A 21121-nucleotide genomic window follows, 5' to 3' on the forward strand; every position below is an offset into this window, starting at 1 on the left:
ACATATTTTGAACAATACTTTCGTAGTTTTCGTCCTTAAAGTTTCCAAGAAACTTATCAATTACTTCTTTAAAAGGCGTTTTTCTCAACATTGGTCATTGTGTTTTGAAAATCCTTGTCATTGCATAATCTTCTAGCACCAATATTTGAAACACTGTAGATGAAGAGGAGGCAGCAAAAATTTTTTGAGGTCAACTAATCGATCTCTTAGTAAATTTTTTACTACCAGGTGCAAGGCTTGTTCTAGAACGCCATTCTATTTGAGTCCAATGTCTATCTCTTGCCCGACTATCCCACTCACAAATTAAACAAATTTCGTATGACCCCCCTGTTGTCCTAGGAGCATGCGCAGCGATTTCAGGTCACAACAAAGCTTCTGCTAATATTCTTAGTACTATATTTTCTATATTTATATTATATTTCTATAAATAAGAATCACACCCTTTACGTATTTTGAGTGGACGTCCATGTTCGTCCTTTTGCAGGACACGTTGCTGGTGATAGAAAAATACAAGTCGGGCTTCCAGCCGCCCGACGATTTTCCCTTCGAGGATCTATCGAAAGGGGGCAGCGACGCGGGCAGCGCGAACAACATCAACAACATTCAGATCGGGGGCCGACTGAAGGACGGCGGCTACACCGTCAAGGGCACCATCACCGGCAAAGCCATGAAGAAGAGGGCGGGCATATTTAACATTTTCGGAGGCCGGGGGGTAGGTGTTTTGATTTGATTTTTTTTTTTTTTTTTTTTGGAGTTGGTATTTTGGTATTTGTGCGGATAAAACAAAGTGACCCACTTTTTCCAAAATGGGATAAAAGTTGTATATTTCGATGAATAATGCGACCATATGACCTGCATTTTGCGCCGTTTTCTTTCTTTAGCGGTGTCTGTGCATATTTTGAGTGTAAAAACATGTAAACTCAAAACTGTCGAATTGTCAGCGGCCACGTTGGTTATTGAACGCCCCCAGGTATTTGGTTAAAAGTGGAATGTTTAACGGGCAGTGTTATTGCCTGAGAAAGAGATGAGAAATGACCGGGCATGCGCATGTTGAATGGTCCTTCTCAACATCGTTTTTATGGTGACATAAAAAGTTCCACCTAACCTTAACTTATAGTGGTTTAAAAGTCATCCATATAATTCCATTAAAAGAGCGGTGTTTCTGTACAGGGGGGGTCTTTTTTTATTTTTAAAACTTTCCTTAACCCATATTATCCCAACCATAAAAAACAAATAAAAAAATACATTACATTGGAGCACATAAGATGTAACATATAATTTATACGTAAATATACAAAAGAAAGTTCAAATTCGACAGAAAACAACTAAAAGTAGATTGTTTTCGAAACAGAACCCGATTTGATACAAAAAAGTGCATAATATTTTATGATGCTTGAGCGCATTCACTGGTAACACCCGGTTTCATTTTTGGTGATATTTTACAAAGCATGAAGTAAGTAAATCATAAATATATAATAAAAATCATAGAATAGGTCGTGCATTGACGCACCACTGGGACAAAATGGGTTGATACAATATATGAGAACATAAAACTCGTAATATAACATAACCTTTGATTAGAGTTTTATACGGAGTTGCTCGAAAATAAAAATTAATTTTACAAAAAAAATTCGTTTTCAGTAGTTAGTAATTAAACGATATATGATAATAAATTAAAAAACAAAATTCTGTTGCTAAAATTTTCTGAATGAGTGTATTGCGTCCGCCAGTGTTCTAGTTTAACTAACATTGGTTTTTTCTACGATTTTATTCGCCTCCCCTTTCTTCGCGGTCGACGATTGCCGTGCCCGGCTCTGCGTTTTCACTCGACCTTAAAATAGTAAGTAGCGGGTTGAAATAGGCTGCATGGTTTTTTTTGCGCTTTAACGTTGACCGCGATGTTTAGGCGTCACTTATTTGAACCGAATCTACTTTTGCGGAAAAGTCCGCGAGCGCCGAATGAAACGCTAATGATCGCTTTTGTATTGTTTTCATGCGTACAGAAGCTTGCAGAAGTCTGTTTGGCCATAAAGGTATGTGCTGCCCCCTCCGTTGTGCGTCTCGTTTACTTCTCTCGCCTAGTTAGTTTTTATTGGCACCCGGCTTTCGTTTCGTTTTTTTTGCATCTCGCTGCCAAAATATTAATCTTTTTTTCCTGTTCCTTTTTATTTTGTTTTATTAGTCACAGGTTTTGTTCACCAATTAAACCATAGTTGGCACACCACCTCCCGTAGGTATATATTTTTCCTCTTCTTTTTTTCCCTCATTTCTTATTAATTTGTTGTTATAGTCGGTACGATTTGTGATGATACGAAACAGAATCAGTTGCACTTGGCATTTGTTAATTTCACTAATACGCCCAAGTAGGTGAAAAAATCGGATAGTTTGGTAAATAAACGATTGTCCGAAAACTCTCTCCGTGCAGGGCGATACAAAAATATCGTAAAATTAAAAAATATATATCCGTACCGTATAAAATATAATTTGCTAAGAGTAAATATAGAAATAAACGATATATCTGTACCAGAAATTGATCCTTCGTATACATTAATAACAAGTGGTATTCTCTTTTTAGCAGTATGCTTTTATTATATTTTCCGTATGTGTTGTAGAACTGAACCAATTTTCTTTGGTAATTGTCTTCTGGATGGCCTGGTGATGATTTTGATGTTGAATTACTTTTTTTTTATAAATCTCCTAACATTTTCACTGCCTGGACTAATAAAAATCGAGCAATCTCACCGATTAAACTCTATACAAATCCATCAGCTTTCAGCATTTGTGTGCACGAAATACCGAAGTACCGTTCTGGAAGGTATTGAGAGCTACAAATAGAAACCCAAGCGCGGCTAGACCTTCATAAAAATTTACCAAAGTTAAATGCGGGATTATGCCGTAAAAACCGTATATCGTTCGGCGAACTATACCAAATTTTTATTAAAAAATATTTTGCACTGAACCCACACCAATTCTGTGACTTTAAATGTACAACGGTAAGGAGGCAATCTTAAAACTTTACGACCCATTTTGGCAATTATTTCGCCTGTAGCACACTCCAAGTTTACAACTCAAATTTTTTGGTTAATTAAACCGCTTACTGCGCAGCCAATTTCTTCTTTTCTCTTCTTTTGGTACACATTTTTTGAGTTTGGGGGACCCTATTTTGTAGTGAAAACTACGGTAATTATGCGATAATTGGTGCTATCTCTGTGGAGTATACGACGAAGGTAGGACAAAGGTGGTAATTCTTAGTATACGAATGGAGCAGGTAAGCAGGTGAGGCGCACCTACTCTCTTGATTTTATGACCGATTATGCCATCGCAAATCGTACCGACAACAATTAATGTTTGTTTGTTTCTTTTTTTCATTATTTAATCGCGTTGTTTTTTTTTTTTTTGAAAAAAGTTTAGTGTGCGTTTTTCCGCATTTTGAATTGATATCGGGAGGGGGGAGGGAGATTTTTTTTAATCGTGCCGCAATGTGAAAAAGTGTTTTGTCGGTTCGTCCGCAGAACGCGACCATTGACGGCGGCAAGGAGGACCTCAGCGAGTTGCCGCCGAACCAGCGACGGAAAAAGCTGATGCAGAAGGTGGACGAACTGAAGACCAAGGTGGGGCAGGAGACGGCCGCTCGGGACGGCCTCATGAAGATGAAGGGCGTGTACGAGATGAATCCCGCGCTGGGCGATCCGCGCACGATCGAAAGCCAATTGAACGAGTGCAATCACCGGCTGGAGAAGCTCCAGCAGGACCTGGTGCGGTACCACGGTTACCTCGACGACGCGCTCAAGGGTATCCAATCGCAGAACAACTCGGTGGCGGGCTCGCCGAGGCTGTTGAACGGCTCGAGGCGGCACCGTAACTCGGGCGGCAGCGCCGCCGAGGAGGAGTCGCTGAGTCGGTCGGCGAGCGACAGCAGCGTGACGAACCCCACGCTGAACCACAACAAGAGGAGCGCCCCGGGCACCCCTCAGCTGAATCACGGGTGAGTTTGGAAAGTGTATACTGAAAGACTTACTATATCTTATCTCGACTCTATTTGGGACACCCTGTATAAGCATCTGTCCAACTGATCTCCTCAGTCTGTGGATAAATTTTCGTTGCATACCTGGGTCAGTAACGTCACAACACAATTTTATATGAGGCAATCAACATATGAAACACATAACCTCAATTCCTGCCTAAACTTTGTAAAATTCGAATAGGAATTTCTTAGGAAAGTGACCTTTATTTGAACCAAAGATTCCAAAAATATCGAAATATATAGGGTGTTCAATTTAAAATAACAAAGTTGTTCGTTTTATTTGGCACACGGTGTACGTATCTCTTTTAAGTACTCTCGCCGGTCGTCGAAAATCAAAAATCGGGGTCTGCATTTGGATAATAGTCCGCGTTTTGAAGGTTCCATTGATCCAAAAATCGTTTTACAAGCTTCGGATTCTCTACTGTAATAAAGATATACTGGACACAGCAACTCTCTGTCATAATGTATGGCCTGCCGTACTTCAAAAGGACAACGTTAGTCTTCAGCGCGTTCAGAATGCCCGCCTCACATATCTACTAGCCTAGCGTCGCCGTTTTTAGTCTTAATTCAAAAAGTAATATCTCGTCCGACGTCCGACATATCTTTTTGGCAAACTTACTCGTGGATCAGATATTCATTCGGTTAATATTCGCCATGGGGGGCCGTTTACCGTTCCCAAACATACTTCGGCGCAGTTCCGGCGCAGTTTCACGTATAATGCCATCGAGGCTAACAACAAACTCCCTCTCCAACTGACTTCGTTCAAACAAAAGTTAAACAATACATTTATCGTGATAGAGACCGATCATAAAGCTAGTAATTATCAAACTCTAAATACGTACGGTGTTAATTTACTTTTTCTTATCTCTTAAAATTATTTAAAATGTTTTTTTTTCACAATTTCACAAATTTCTATAATTAAATTAATATAATATGCTACGTTTCGTTTTATAAATAGTGTCATTTTAGGGGGTTGCACGGGAGCAACTATATATTTTGTAAGATATCTCCTTCGAAATCGCATATTATTATTATTATTATTATTATTATTATTATTATTATTATTATTATTATTATTATCTCCAAATGAGTGCTATAAAAAAATACTTTTTGTATTATTTTATACTTTTATATTATTTGAAAATATTTTCAATATTTTATTACTTTTTTAAATACCTCTTTAAAAGAAGCATCAACGATTTATATAAGTATCTTTATATTGCAAATATATCTGCGAGATTTAGGCTATATTGGAAACGTTTTTGTTACGTTGCATATTAACATTTTTGTGAGTAATATATTTTACAGAATAATACTTTTTCTCAGACAATATCCAATATTTAGAAAATTTAGAAATTACCTATACAAATATTTAACATAAAACATTTTTTTTACATTTTCGAATAGGCCTTTAAAGACGAACTCAATGATATGTGCGAACATTGGCCCGCGATGCACCGATTCGAATTTATCGATGATTTTTTATCGATTCCCAGGCAATATTGAACATTTCTTAGCTTCCTGGCTTACTTTTGAAATGATATGTGGTTATTTCAAATACCGTTAAATATTGTAAAAATTCTTTATTAGAAAATAATAAGAATAAATGAATAAATATTATTATCGAAATTATCGAAAAAAAAATATTATAATCGAAAAAATATGCATTATTGGTGCTCTGAAAATAGACTTTGTGAAATCGAGAAAAATAAACAAGGTAGAAGATCGGTTAAAGTGTGATGCGGTACTTGGCGAGATAGAATTTTAAGGCCAATATTTTATGACAGCAGTGCGATTTTTACATTATAGTATTGAGCCTCCCATATGAGAGAATTTTTAAATGAAAATACCCACTTTAAAAGCCCATAAAAGTTTTTAAATGCAACCAATATATGTAAATCATTTGTAGGTAATTATGGTTTCAAAATGGCGGATATTTATTTAATATAAAATTATTCCCCATTTGGAATATGCTTCATCTCTATGTGGCGGACCTGCTGCTGTTCAAAGTTATGAATAACAGTTGATGTTGCCTCTCCATTCTGTCAGAAATTGGGTTTTTGTCACCAATACGAATAACTCGCCTAAATAGCACATTGTTTTATACCGTAGCACAGGATCAACTATGGACAACATTTATTTGGACTTTTTCACTACTAGGGGTAGGACTCTATAATCAATAAATTTTATTTTTGAAAAGGTTTGCCAAATGTTACCGTTCTAAAAATAACGTAATCTCGAATATTTACAGTATTTTAAATAAATGATTTCGTAACACTTTCGGAATTAAGGTTAATTAATATTAATAATTAAATAATATTGCCGTGAATAAATTCAAAACGCCACATCGTAGACCAATGTTAACAAATTCCACACATACTTTTTTGGGCTATATTTTTAATATGACTCACAAGAACCTAGAATTATTTAAGGTTAACTAAAACTTACCTTTTCGGGCTTGCTGCATTTTGAATTTTGTCAAAAGCTAATTTGTTTCGAAAAATCCCCTCCACTTTTCACACGGAAAATTGTATAAATAAAACATTCTAAAAATGGTGTCGACAACAAACGTTACAAAATTATTGTTGACGTTTCCATGGTAACGAGACTAATAAAATCGTCATGGCTTACTTAATTAGTCTGTGATAAGGAAAACGTTCATTATACGTAAATGTATTATCACCGTGTGTCCTGTTCATTCAACGGCGTAATTTATTCGATCAAACCTCTAACTAACCAACACAAACCACGTCCCCGTCGGCCGCCGTTACGATTTTCTAACCCTAACACTCGCGACAGTCTCGGTTCATCGAATCTCGCTTACGTTTAATCGTCCCCATTTCGCCTTCCTGTTGATGTAGTTGTTCCAATAGTCCCGAAAGCGGTATCGGAACGTCGCGGACATCGTTGCCGACGACGGGGGCGGACTCGGACCACGACCAATACGACGGCAACGTCGCCGATCCCGAGAGCGAGTACTACGAGGCGGACATGCTGCCCACGATAGGCAACTGCAAAGCGCTGTACGCGTTCGAAGGTGAGGGGACACCGACCGTATATAACAGACGCGGCCCCCATACAGTAGAACCTGGATTATCTGGGGCCGGACAATCAAAAACACAATTTTGATGTTTGAAAGCTGTTTGCTTATTTATATATTTGTAGGGTCCATATTAGGCATGATTTTTAAATGAATTGATGCTTACGAAATTAAATGTATACTCTCTTTGCACAACTTAACTTTACTGATGATAAGTAACACAGTAAAAAATGCAAGAAACAAAATTGAAGACACTGAATTTGAATATAATCAGGATACGAAGACGCATTGTCCATCAACATCACAGTTTTGGTTAGTTAAATTTTGATTATAATAATCAACGAGCATTGTTTTTACATTAGCAAACACAATACTATAAAATGGTCTTTCATTACTTTAAAACCTATGAAAAATTCCTTAACAACCTGGTGCACTATTTTTTAAACCTGCAGCAACGGCATTCCTTTCCAGTTAAGGCCAGTTTCCTCTCTACGATCGCTGAACTTTTGAGCTGACACACACCCCTTTCGCTCTTTTCCCTAAGAACCACCCGGTCACGGCATCGTCAAGTTCTCGAAGAGGAGATTAGATTACAGATTTCCTCTCAGAAATAGCTTTTGCAACATGTGTTACAGCCAGTTCGTAGTTGGCATACAGCGAAGTCCAGATATAGTGAACTCGAAAGTTGAAAGTTGCATCAAAATTGGTTCGCTGTAGCCGAGGTTTGGGGATTATTATATAATATATAATATCATGTACGTACGTACGTCTATTGAGACGTAGCTTTCGAAGTCGAAATGTCAGTCCTCTTCCTAATCTCTGCTTCAAGGGCTTTTTGGGTGTAGATATTTTTGGGATCTCCTGAATGTTTCTTTAGCCATCATCTTCTGCTTCAAGGAATCCTGCAATAGTGTTTTTGCTAACTTCCTGCCAAGCACGGCGAATAAGATTTACAGCATCCAGTAAGCTCACTGAAAACTCTTGTCCATCATCAATTGCTTCTATCATCTTTATCAGCAAAATCTTCCTATAGTGACAGCGAATGGATTATGTCTTGATCCATGGGCTGCAGTTTTGAACTGGTAAAACCCAGTTTGATTTGGTTCAACCGCACATTGGAATGTGTTGGACTATTATCTACTAGACCAGCTTTACAATAAATAAGTCAGATGTCGTCCCCGCTTTGCTGTTTGACCTGTACTTGACAGGTAGGGTCTTGGTTTAAATCATCTTGGGTTTACTGATTTGCCAACACCTTTCTATTTTCTGCCCCAGATATGTTTGCAGCAACCAGAACTATTATTCGAACCTTGGATAATTTTCGACCTGCATACCTTTCTCCTTGGACTTTCAATGTCTGATCAGAGGTCGGTTTGCAGGGCAAACCGTTCTGAGCCAGACTCATCAACAATTTTTCCTCCAGAGATTACAATTTCTCTTCTTAAAACGTTCAATCCAACTTCTGGAACACACAAAATCTCTTTGCTGAAGAACTGGACCGCTTATTGAAACATTTTCTTTTCTTTTTTGGGTAAAGCACTGTAAAAGTCCCTTATTGACGTCCATTCACTGGACGATGGGCAAATTCACTTCACGCCAAATATCATTTTCTTTCATACAACTTTCAATTTTTTGCATAACGTATTTTTCTTTCAAAATTAATGCTTTTCGTTTTTGAACATCTGCCACCAATATTCTCCACCAAATCTAAATCACAACTGAGTTCAAAATAATAACAATACAACAGTATTTTAACCTTTCCCCAGGGCCTTACCGGGGGAACCCCCTAAAAAGTTCATGAAAAATGTATCTTAATCTTGACGTTCACTATAAAATTTACATTTGTCTTTTCAAAAAATGTTCACAATAAACGGGTTTATATATCCGAACTCCACTGTAAATCGCGGTTCTACTGTAGTTACATCGGCGTGGGCCGCAGTACGTCACGCGGCGGGGACGCGTTTAACGCGCGGCCACTTTTGTTTCGCTTGCAGCGACGAGCGAAGGCAGCATCCCGATGGCCCAGTTCGAGGAGCTGCACCTAATCGAGCTCGATCAGGGCGACGGTTGGACGCGGGTGAGGCGGATGAACGGCGAATTCGAAGAGGGTTTCGTGCCGACGTCCTACATCGAAACGACCGTGTTCGATACTTAGACGCCGCCGTCGCCGGCGTCTAGTAATGTGTACATTAAGTCGGTAGGCGTTATCAGTTTTTTTTTTATAGATAGTTCACATCTACGGAGGACTGCAAAAAAGGGAGACACCGACGAGGTCGTAACTATTTGTCCCCCTTCTTGCCGCCCCCCCCCCCGTATTTACGTCGAACGCTGTGAAACTTTTTACGGCCATTAATTATTAAGCTGACCTGTCGAAGATCAAAGGGTGGGAGCGATCGAAGCGGCGTATTTTTTTATTATGTGGCTTAGCACAATTTGTTGACTCGTGTATGTATGTGTCTTTTGAAATGGAACCGGGAGCTTTCTCCCAACGATCCGTTCGTTTTTCTATTGTTGCGAAATTGTCTAGGGCTGATTCTCCCTGTGCCAACAATTTTTCCAACCCGTCGGGGACATTTTTGTACATACCGCGCTCACATATACAGGGTGTCTTGATAATGATGCGGAATGTGTTAAGGCGCGATTCGTCGGCGGAAATTGTAAGAAATTAAAATGGAATGACGCTTTGGGATAAGGTAGCGACGGGCGAAAAAATATAATATTTTTTAATAAACTTTATTTAAAGAGGACCTACAACTTTTTTGCACCTTCACTTTTTTCAGATAAAATTGGTGGTTTGGTGTTTTTTTACATAAAAAATAATATCTCGTTTTATTTTTCTAAATTAAACAGTTTCATTTAAACTAAAAGTGACTCCATAATTGTCGCCGAAAAATCAGCCTTTCAATTCCACGTCAATGTCGTCAAGTACCCTGCACACTAACATTTAGCCCTAAAAGTAGAACATAGTCGTGAAACCTATTTGTAACATACGGATAGCAAAGTTTAAAATATTTTATAGACCTTTTATATATATATATTTACGTTTTTTTTTTTTGTAATTTATTTCGAGTTTATCGGCCGGCTTCAAAAGAGGAGCGGCGGAATGCGGCGATGCGCCCCGTTGTTTTGAAATTGCCCGAAAAAACGCTGAAAGTTGTGCGCGCTCGGGTATTTTTTTTATATTGTGTAATCGTGTTCGCAAAAATATCATCTGCAAAATCATATCGTCTCGCTGGATATATATTTTTACCGCTCATAAACGCTGTTATAAATGTATATGTATACATGTATATGTTTACGCCATTAGCTCGCGCTCACAGGAGAGCCGCCATTCTATTGGGGTTCTTTACGTTTCTTTGCGCTCGAAGTGTATTATGTATAACGACTGAACGTTGTATAAACAAATTTGCATTAAATATTACCTTCGCCTGCGTTTTCGTTTTCCTTATAACCAAACCCATTATTACACCATGAATTAAAAGGATCAAGATTTAGTACAAATGAACTACCCTAGTAGTTCATTTGTACCTAATATGTTTGTAGTAACACATTAGGACGCAATGGAGTAAGTTCAATCTCAAGGATTTGTATCTAAGAGGACACAGGTGATCGCAAATAAAAGAATGAAATTAATAAATAAATATTTACTCAACAATTGCGATTTGGTTCTCACACACATTGACGCGTACAAAAGCTAAAAATGTACATTTATACAAATGATTATTCCAAAAATAAGTCGTAAGGTGAGACCCGAAGCCCGTCCTATGTACAATGAGTGCGAATAATATTAGCAGCGCTGAGAATTTAAAAATTTTAGCTTTAGCTTGCACGCCAAAGCAATATTAAGGAACTCTAAAATTTGGTATAGAGTACACTTGAGATCTAACAAAATTAATATCTCAGTTATCAGTTATAAAATAAATAAAGATGATCCAACGAGGGAATTTAATACTATATAACCTTGGAAAACAGGCAGGTTGGATACAATACTATTAAAAATACTTGGGAATGCGGAGGAGGATAATTCGGCACTTTATTCTTGTATTGGAATGTTCCAATTACAATTTCAGCCTTAAGTAAGTCGCCCTCTGATAACAACCTGCTTTAACACGTTTTACCATATGTTACCTGTATCGTGACACTACAGTGTAAAAATTGAAATAAACACAAAAAGACCGAATTCTACTTATTTGTTACCACAAAATGCGCGTTGTGCAGACTAACAACCAAACTTACTCTTCTATAATGCCAGTATCGTTCAATTCCTGTACGAAAGTAGCTATTGCTCATCAGTGCCTCCCATGCAGCAGGAATTTCTGTTTTGATTTTGCCTTTTCGTCAAATCCACTGTATCGTTAACAATGGTGGTATTTTTATCAGCCCGCGATTCTATCCGTAACCAGTGCTGAACCGCCATTTTAAATGCTTCGTGGACATTGCTTGCATTTTTTGCCGATGTTTCAATGCACGAAGTTATACCGTTTTCGTTGCACCAAGTTTCCATTTCGAGTTGGGACACTTCGCGTTCGTCGCCGGTTACGTCAGACTTGTTTCCAACCACTATGAAAGGAAAATGGCTAGTTTCTTTGACATCGGCATAATATAAGAATTCCTTCTTCCACATATCTACATTTTTGAAGCTCAACTTATCGTCTATCGCGTATGTGAGCATACAAATGTCGCTGCCCCGGTAAAATGGAGTCCTCAAAGTTTTGAAACGCTCCTGTCCTGCCGTGTCCCAAATCTACACCCATAACTTGCTTAACTTTATATAAGAAAGTGCACCGCAATACTAACCTGCAAGGTGTAAGTTTCGCCATCAATTTCAATATCTTTGTTCAGAAATTCGACGCCAATAGTATGGAAGGAATGCTCGTCGAACTGATTCGATACAAATCTGTTCATTAAGCAACTTTTGCCTACTCCACCGTCACCCAAAATGACCACCTTAAGCAAAGTATTTTTGGCTCCTGATCTCATTTTGTGAACGATATCGCTAACTTAAGTTTTGTTTTGTACGCTGTTCATCACATCACATTAATTACGACAGATAAACCGAATGCTTGTTTATTAAATTTCAAGGTAACACAAAATTGGCCCAATACTCTTCTTTATGTTGTAAGGCAAAAACACAAAACGACGCGGCAGGAAGTACTGACCCACTTATGTTGCAGTTTACCGCATGTGTATTTAATTATTTTATTTAGGATTTGTAACTTTCGTGTTTCAAAATCCAACTTTGTTTCTATCTAGCAACCATCGGTCTTGTCATGAATACCACAGTTAACGACAATCTACAACTCCAAGTGGTATTGACGGAATACTTTTGACACGGACTGTATATTCATTAGTTGTATACCCAGTTGCCGCCTTCACAGCTTTCGATTTTTTCAAGGACTAAGTGTCCATTAAATGAATTACCAGATTAATACGTTTAAAAATAATACAAAAACATGCTAGCCGCAAAACAGAGCTTATTATTCTAATATGTAAATGAAATTCGAGCATTTTGTTTATGCAATTCTCATTGCACTGATTAATAAAAGGGTTTTACCGGGAGATGTCGCACCTGCAGAAATTAATTTACATTTTGCATTATTGTTTTGAAGCCATCAGTCTGTGGCTGTTCTTTTGTGTGTTTTTATTTTCTTTTAAGCATTCTCGGCGTTCTATTCGATTTTAGCGCAGCGCTAAAAATCCTCGCGTTTTATGTGAAAAATGAAATTGTTTTATACGGGACTTAACGCGTGTGATATCGTCGAAACGAAATGCATCTCGGAAATTTGTTTTTTACCTGACAAAGTCAATAAACTCTCGGTATAGGTGTGCCAAGGAACAAATCAAGTGGTTGTGAAAGTGAAAATTGATATTACTTAACGCGGTTCGTTTCGTTGATTTTGGCACCAGATTTTCGACAGGCAATGGTAGCGAGTGGCCCAAATTGTTTCATTGATATCGGTGAGTTTTTTTTTTTGAGTCCTAGGTGTTACGAAATATTGTCGTATAGACGGGGTGGGTGTTATTTTCGATTTTTTGTTCGGCATGCGTTAGCCGCGTAATAGACCGTGTTACGGATAATTCAATTATTTCAATGAATTCCGATTTGTATAGCGGGCGCACGAAAATGAACAGAGTGACAGGTACGGTGAGTGTACTGTACACAACCTGAAGGTCGCGCCTTGGTCGGTCGTCACGTGACTCGACAGGGTCGGCTTTAATATCACTCGATTTTAGATGATTAAGTTTGGTGTGTTTAAGTCGTTCTATTCGCGTCCCAGAGTGTACCCCGCGATCAGAATCGTCTCGGATACCACCGATAATACGCTAGCGAACCATCCGACTATTCAAACCCAGTACAACCGCTATGGAAAGTACGAGTGTGACCGTCCACCGATCGGTAACACGCATCCCGGAATTATAAGTTCAGTGTGGCAGTATCGGTAACTCATTGCGGTCCTCGTCTGCGGCAGATTGTATTTTAGGGAAACCGGACATTTAGAAGCAAGTGCAAGAGGGCAAGAAGGGTTTGCGTGCGGGAGCCGAGCCTGGTCGAATTTTCACCTTGCCGTCCGGTCCCGCATCGGAAACACGCTCCCCGGGCCGAAATATCTCTCGCACTTTGGCCGGTCGGCACCCAGTAGTCGTCTCACTCAGACGTACTCACTCCGGTCTGGTCGTTGAAACAATACGATCCGCGACGACAGTAATAATTGCGGTCGGGGCGAAACAGAAACGCGATAGCCGCTTTTCTATCGGTTTTTATGTTCCGTCTCTTTTCGGCTCGTCCGCCGGTTGTGTCGCGTTGGTGGCGGATCTATGGTGGCGATTGAAGTGCCGTTGTACCTGACGATGACCTTGGGGTCGGACACGTGACCAAGGGCCTTGACCTTACCCCCACCGCCGGCTCTTCGGTGTCAGTTCTGTGGATTTTTTTCGAGCTTCGGTGCGCTTTGTTCGTACGCAACGCCATAGAGGAAAATCGTTTGCGTTTTGATGTACGTAGGGCAATTATAAAATTACCGTCAGGCAATTAAAGTTTCGTCGACGCTTAACTTAACGTGACACAATGGCGAGTGCAAAAATTAAAAAAAAAAAAACGACATTCCACATACAAAACGGTTGCGGCTCAATGTATCCGACCCGTTCGGTCTCGAGAAGGTATTTGTTAACATGCAAATTACCCGTAGTAGGATAGATAACCGCGCTCTCGATGGGTGGGTCCTCGATTTCCTGCGGCATTCCTGAGTCGATTTTTTTTCTCTTCGAAATGCGGCTCGAGCGCAACAAGGCACAAGGTGGTCTTTGGTTCCGTAACAAGGAAAGGCCGTGTATTAACATGGAAAATACGTATTCCAAATTCGTCAGTCGATTTTGCGGTAAAGTTTGAATTTACAGTGCTTATTAAACTAGCAACATCGACGTGGTTTTAAATTGAAATTACTAGCGCAATAAGTACGAAAATATGTTATGTAGGTAGAATTGCGCTCGGAGCTTTCCATTTTTTTTTTAATTTAGAGTTGATTTGTATGTAGGAACCGTGTGTTTGGATAACATTTTAATTGGCTGTAACTTTTTTGTTTTTCGAGATATCAAGGTAAACAAAAAACGAAACGTAGGGTTAGTAGTCAAGGTTTTACCAAGTGACGTATAAATCACAGCACTATCAATTTTCTGATGAATCGGCAAAAATAGGAAATTTTTACATAATTTCAAAGAGCGCCGTGACTGACAAATAAAAATATGTTTGTGTTTGACATATTGGTAAACAACGTTGGCGATTGATTTATTGTCGAAGTCATTATGGGTAAAATGGTTTTTCGCCAATTTAGCATCCTTGAAAGGAGTGATATGCTTCTAGTATACTTTCTGGGGTTGTAATAGGCAAAATACTTTAAGTACTCCTAGACAAATACAGAAATAAAAACGTAGGGATATGGTCTGTTCATTGATATAACAAAGTGACCAATTGCTTTTGAATGGGATTTCCCATTAACATTAACAAGATTATTACTCAAAGTTTCGGAATTTAAATTCAGGGAAAATTGTGTATTAAGTAATTTAAGTAGGTAATAAAAATAATTTGTAATTTTATTTTAGATTTAACATTAATAGATACATAAATAAATAAATATTGTTTAGTATCTTTCCTAACAAAACCGCAAATAATTAAATTCTAACCAAAGTACGGCCATATTTCATTCTTACAGCTTGCCCGGGTCTTTCCTTAATTCTTATATCTATGAACAGACTTTACCCTTTTCGCCGAGAGACATTTAAACTTCTAGTTCAGTGGTTGTGATGTTTTGCAATATGGTGTGTTACCTAACTAACTAACTAACTAAAATTAATCAGTGGGTGACGACATTCGTCCCGACTCGAAGTGCGAGTGTTGTAGATTTATTTAATACAATAAAGTGCACCGGATATTTAGAAAAATTCGGCGAATGGCAAAAAATAATTGTCACCGACCCAAGTCGGTATTGCCAAAACTATTTCAAGATGATATGGCTAAAAGGCGTCGACAAGGACGCTCGCCAAAAAAAAATCTCGTTACCAATTTTCAACACTTCCTCGTTCCCGCATCAAGGTTAAGGCAAAAAAAAAGAATCCGCCTGATTAAATTTTTTCCCGGTCGTCGATCACGCCCTGTTGGATTCGAAACCCGATTTGAATGAAAGCTACGTGTACGCTTCGTGCAAAAATTGAAGGCGGCAGCGGTCCCGTGCATCATCCTACCTCAATCGACTTGGAATCTAACGAATCGAGAAACCGCTCCAAATAAACCGATCATCATAGTATAACAAAGCAAGGATATCGCGGTGAGCCGAACGGATTTGCAAACGGTCGACGGCGTTTACGTGTGAATTTGTTGTTCCATCATCGACCCGACAACGCAACCTAAAGCGGCGGAGTACAACGTCCCGTTACGTATTACCAGCGGCGTCCGATTTTTATTTTTAGCCCGTCCGTCTTTGGTTAAACAAAACCCGTTGCTAGATTTCCGAACTGAAAACGTTACTTGTGCCTTGTGTTACTTATCGGTGATATCGGCGGTCCTTGCGTTCTTGTTCGGCGCTTTTAGGTTAGTTTCGCGAACCGTACATTACTGGACCATAGAATTATTTTTAAAGTGGGCTTGCCTACTCAGGACACTCGCCCATTGTCGAAGTTTTAGGACCTTTCGGACACACATTGTACCAATGTACTTTGAACCTATGAAAAAAAACAGACCCGTCCAACGTTCAGATTGAGCACACTTATACTTTCAAAACGTTTACAAAACTTAAAAAAAAGCCAAATCTAGTTAATATAAAGCGATATCAATACGTTTCAACATAGAATTAACTAATGCTGTATACTAGACACCGTGAAATAGCTGACGCAATAAAACGTATCCACGTAGTCATCGGGCGAATCTACCAGGGCCATTTGACCGACTTACTGTTATTATTTGTACTCAATGCGCCCATCTTCTGTGTTCGACATTAAAAATGAGTATTTCCGTCTTTATTATCGATTTACACCGAATCTCTCAAAGACTGAAAGTTGGGTTTTTATTTCGTTAATTTACTTATGTCTTTCAAGAAGAACATCTGTTTTATTTACTATTATTTTGTTTCATAATGTGCGGTTTTATGCGCATCTGTTTAGTTTGTGCCATGCCAATCGAAAATGATCCAAAAGATGCAATGACGGGTAAATTGAAAGCGAAGTTATTGTGTGGTTAAAGGAAATGTCCAAAGTGTTTAAAAAATTCTTCTCTAATATTTCCTTTTTAGCTTTTTTGAATTTGAAATAAAGAGAGATACACTAGGAAGTTTTGTATTTTGCATAATTTTAAGATTACTGTCTTCGTTCAAATTTCTAGCCGCGTTTCCTCGGAATATTAGTTTATTCTGTAGATCACGGTCGCGCTAGTGGATATCCGCTGCGGAATTTATTCCTCTTTTTCTTTGTTTTTTCTCTCGCCGCCGCTGACGTCGAACCGGACGAGCCATCTTCGCAGCCAACCGAGATAATCGCGTAAACGCGCCGTTTGCCCGAGGATCTGTCCGTGGCAACTCGAATCGTCGTGAAGCGTCGGTTCGGCGGCGCGGGGCGGGGCAGGAGGACGAGAATTGGTTGTGCGCGGTTCGCGGGGAAGCGGCGTTCGTGTCCTCGGAAGGTCGAACGCGTCGGGTCTCATTATAAATGCTAATCGGTACCCCTTTTCCCCGACCCCCATACGCTTTCCGTCGAGCGGTGAGGTGCGGCCGACGTTGCCAACCCAAATTTTTGACATTACCGCATAACTTGTTGGAAACTGCACGGTGCGGGTTCGGCAATTTCGCACCGGTCCCGCACGTAATTGGAGTTGAACCGTCTTGTCCGTTTCTTTATTCCCTGAATATGATAAACAGATGGAATATTCAATTTTCGGATCCAAGCACACTGGTGTTGAACGCGGAGTTGTCGCTTCTTTGAAGCTAGTAACTTAACCTATAACAAACTCTTAAAAGTAAATCTTAGACCACGTCATTTCGTTTTGTTCTAGCTTCTGCTAACCAATTCTATGTAAACTGTGGCAAACAACAAACTGTGTTATAGCCTAAAATCGAATTATATTCTCTGGTGTGCGGTAGCGATTGCGATTGGGAACGTGTCAAATATGTAGAGGTTATGGTTTCGTATTTTTGTTTTGGGTGTTGTTGATATTGAGATTTAGATTTTTTCGAAGGTATATCTTATTCAGTGTTTGTGTGTAGTGCTGCTGATTTAACAAATGTTAATAAAGTAGAGACATCTTTGTACTCTAGTACCTACCAGAATCGGAATGGTAGAATCGGACGCTGTGGACATATTAATAATTTGGTCAAACGACTTTGGAATCAGCGGAACCAGTTGGAATATTTGAGGATAATGAAGGTGGTAGGTGTCCAATAACGAAAAATCAGAAGTATTACGAAGACTGTAAGGAGTTACGAAGGGAACTTATCCTTATAATATTTTCGAGTCCTACATTCGTAAAGTTACTATAAGAGGTTTATTTTAGGATTTACCACAACATCTAGCACGTTTCGGACATCTTTGTACTCTAGTACCTACCAGAATCGGAATGGTAGAATCGGACGCTGTGGACATATTAATAATTTGGTCAAACGACTTTGGAATCAGCAGAACCAGTTGGAATATTTGAGGATAATGAAGGTGGTAGGTGTCCAATAACGAAACATCAGAAGTATTACGAAGACTGTAAGGAGTTACGAAGGGAACTTATCCTTAGAATATTTTCGAGTCCTACATTCGTAAAGTTATTATAAGAGGGGTCTATTTTAGGATTTACCACAACATCTAGCCCGTTTTGGAACAGCGAGACGTTTGATATATTTAGATGAGGTGCTAGTAGCCGCAAGGAGAAATTGTAGGTGAAAGTGGAAATGAGGAGAGGAACCAAATAGCAAATATGCTTTTATAACAAATAAAATATGTTTTTGAATTATTGCCCTTTTTTTTTGTAATTCACATAATTTTATTTCTTTCTTCCTGGATTTTCTTGCTTCTTTCAATGGCGTTTCGTAAGAGGTTAATTTCTTGTACTCGAGCCTCCTCGATATTTGTCCGCCTTCTTCGTAGATAAAACATTGCATGCTTTGACTACCTAGTCTTGGCACTTCTAAAATGTTATAAGCGTTTAATTTTATAAATTATACCAATAAAAAAAATTGTCGGAGTGGTTAAGTAAGAGGTGTTGTTGATAGCGGGTGGATCTTTCTTATCTTCGTCTTTCAATATCAAATTCTGACATTACCGATCGTTTCGCTATCGCTCTTCCTCTTATATAAAGACCAGTGTAAATTTAATACCAATTCCACCAATATATAACATAAAACTTTTACTAACCAAAACGAAACAATTACAACGTTGTTCACCGTGTTTTTTCTTCTTCTGTCTAACATATTCGGCAGGTATAAGTGAGCGTTACCAAAATCATTTTTCGAACCAGTAAATACGAACCTGACCACGTAGGGCGTGTAATGCCACGACATCGATGATTTGTGACGTCACCGCGTTACCCGTCCGTCTCGGCGACCTTCGTTGCTCCCCAAATTATATTTTTTGATATTTTGTCGGCGTTCGGGTATAATGCGTGCGCTACCTAACCGCCGTGACGAAAAACGTATCCCGTCAGCAAGTAGAGCAAAACGGAAAACTGTAATTCGTCTAGATTTGATAATAATAATATATAACTTATTCTCACGCATGCACAAGCACATTCAGCCTTTAAAGAAGAAAAGGAAATACACGTTGATAAGTAAAGCCGATTCTCAAGAATGTACAATAATATAACAATAGCAATTAAAATGAAATCATCAACAATTTTGTATTTATTTATTTATATTAAATTATTGTTGAAATCAACTAGAACTAGAACAGCGCTTTCTATTCTATAGTTTTGGTTAGTTATGAATCTTACGTCAACTTTTGTGTTATTAGTATTATTAAGTGCTCTTCTGCAAAGTTTTGGTCTTTTTAATATACTTGTGGCGAAAACAATGGGATTTTCTTGAACGCTCTGATCTTAATAGATAGGGTGTTAAAGATATTTTTTTATCATTGACATTTGTTAATATCTTCAAATACACTGGAGATTTTTGGCAAAAAGGTCAAATAAGTGGTGACCCTGTATAGTAAAAGATACTGCGTACTTTAAATTTAATAAAAACATAAGTTAGAATTAACTTTATAAAGTATAACCCTATATATTTTACTTTTTTAGAATTGGACTACCCGTAAGTAACAACATCTTTGTTCTATGTTTTGTTCTTTGTTTGGTATTAGAAAATAGTGAGTTTTATGAAGAAAAAAAATACGTCATTGCGTGATGGAAAGTGTTTTTATATGAACGGTGAAAAAATGTAAATATGAGTAACACGTTTGCGGTGAATATACGTTGTTATTGCTTTAAAAACTGGTTCGTTTGCCATTCAGTTCCTTTATTAGATTAGATTCATTCAAGTGCTAAACATTAACGTTAAAGGGAATGTTTACAGGTTCTAAATCCAAACACGCCATAAATTGCTCTGTTGATAGATAGATATGACTCAAAAAACATTTGGTCTGAATTGCTTTAGAGGAGTAAAACATTTTATATTTTTTAGCAGTATATTGTAAAAAGCAACAGCAACGGCAGTATGGTGAAAATTGTTCTTAGTAAAATAATATTCTTATGTTATGTTTAGGTTTCTTATGTTATGTTTAGGTTTATTTCAGTGTTATCAATTTCATTTTTGTTGGTATTGAGAACCATTTGATGTAATAATTTAACAATAATTTAATATGGACAAAATTATTCTATTTAAAATGTCTGCAAGCGCCCATATCCAAGAAATATCACGCTATTTTTCAAATTTATGGAGTTATAGTTGCTGATATCGACGTTCCCTATGTAATACAATAACAATGTACTCATAAAAGTTGTCATTTCTTTTTTTAACGTCCAAAGAAAAAGTTTAGAAAGAGAATTTTGAAAAAATGAAATAAAAATAAGATTTTTTTATTTTTATTATTTTTTTGAAAAAATATTAAAATATACTTTCAATTTTAATAATTTGTAAACTATTAGTTATTTTTCGAAATCAATGAAATTATTTGAAAATCCATAAAAATTATCTTTGTGTAACCTGGCAAATTTGCGAAGTTTAGTTAGAAGATCGACTCGAAAGTCTCGGAAAGGGCTAGAAAAAGGCCGCACCACCCTCCAAGGCCTTCAACGTCCCGTCGACAAATTCAAAAGTAGCTGTCTCTACCGACCTATTCTCCAAAAAAAAAAAAACGTGTCGGAATTCTAAGTAAAGTTTATTTGATACTTAATGAGTCTATAGTTGTTGAAATTACTGCGGTCTCATTTTTTGCGTATAGGGATATCGAAGCATTTTTCCCATGGCGGGGATAAAAGACGTCTGCCAGATGACGTATGATACAGTGTACACTTTTTTAATAAATTCACAAGCCGACCGCGACGACCAACCAACGTTTTAACGTTTCCGTGCGACGGCGGACGCACCTTCGAGGGGAAA

The 21121-nt window shown here is 38.2% G+C and overlaps 3 protein-coding genes and 1 long non-coding RNA gene across 10 annotated transcripts in view; 3 read left to right on the top strand and 1 right to left on the bottom strand.

Annotated features, from left to right (window-relative positions):
• Positions 1-10508, top strand: part of LOC132702606 (formin-binding protein 1-like) — a 53884-nt gene extending 43376 nt beyond the window's left edge. For 2 of the 6 annotated variants that reach the window (XM_060671359.1, XM_060671364.1), the window contains exons 7-11: positions 485-712; positions 2004-2033; positions 3513-3985; positions 6886-7061; positions 9059-10508. In XM_060671359.1, the coding sequence (XP_060527342.1) occupies positions 485-712; positions 2004-2033; positions 3513-3985; positions 6886-7061; positions 9059-9219 (1068 nt within the window). In that variant the 3' untranslated portion in view covers positions 9220-10508. The remainder of the gene's footprint in view (positions 1-484; positions 713-2003; positions 2034-3512; positions 3986-6885; positions 7062-9058) is intronic. The other 4 variants (XM_060671361.1, XM_060671360.1, XM_060671362.1 and 1 more) reach the window with 4 other exon arrangements.
• A 375-nt stretch (positions 10509-10883) lies between these two features.
• On the bottom strand, positions 10884-12347 carry LOC132702608 (ras-related protein Rab-9A). Its single transcript, XM_060671367.1, has 2 exons — positions 11862-12347; positions 10884-11808 (listed from the first exon to the last, which is right to left on the bottom strand). The coding sequence occupies exons 1-2, from the start codon at positions 12042-12044 to the stop codon at positions 11344-11346; spliced, it is 648 nt and encodes a 215-aa protein (XP_060527350.1). The 5' UTR covers positions 12045-12347; the 3' UTR covers positions 10884-11343.
• Positions 12348-12669: 322 nt separating this feature from the next.
• Positions 12670-21121, top strand: part of LOC132701824 (nuclear hormone receptor FTZ-F1 beta) — a 38423-nt gene continuing 29971 nt past the window's right edge. The window contains exon 1 of one of the 2 annotated variants that reach the window (XM_060670043.1): positions 12670-13022. The gene's annotated coding sequence lies outside the window, so the exon portion shown is untranslated. Of the gene's footprint in view, positions 13023-13688; positions 14060-21121 lie in introns of those variants that run through there. The other variant, XM_060670044.1, reaches the window with a different exon arrangement.
• LOC132702038 (uncharacterized) lies at positions 14849-19823 on the top strand. Its single transcript, XR_009618844.1, has 3 exons — positions 14849-17972; positions 18097-18254; positions 18381-19823. It is a non-coding gene; the product is annotated as an uncharacterized LOC132702038 (long non-coding RNA).

This window comes from Cylas formicarius, unplaced genomic scaffold (assembly GCF_029955315.1).
Source record: "Cylas formicarius isolate icCylForm1 unplaced genomic scaffold, icCylForm1.1 PGA_scaffold_5__7_contigs__length_24384050, whole genome shotgun sequence".
Classification (NCBI taxonomy): Eukaryota; Metazoa; Arthropoda; class Insecta; order Coleoptera; family Brentidae; genus Cylas; species Cylas formicarius.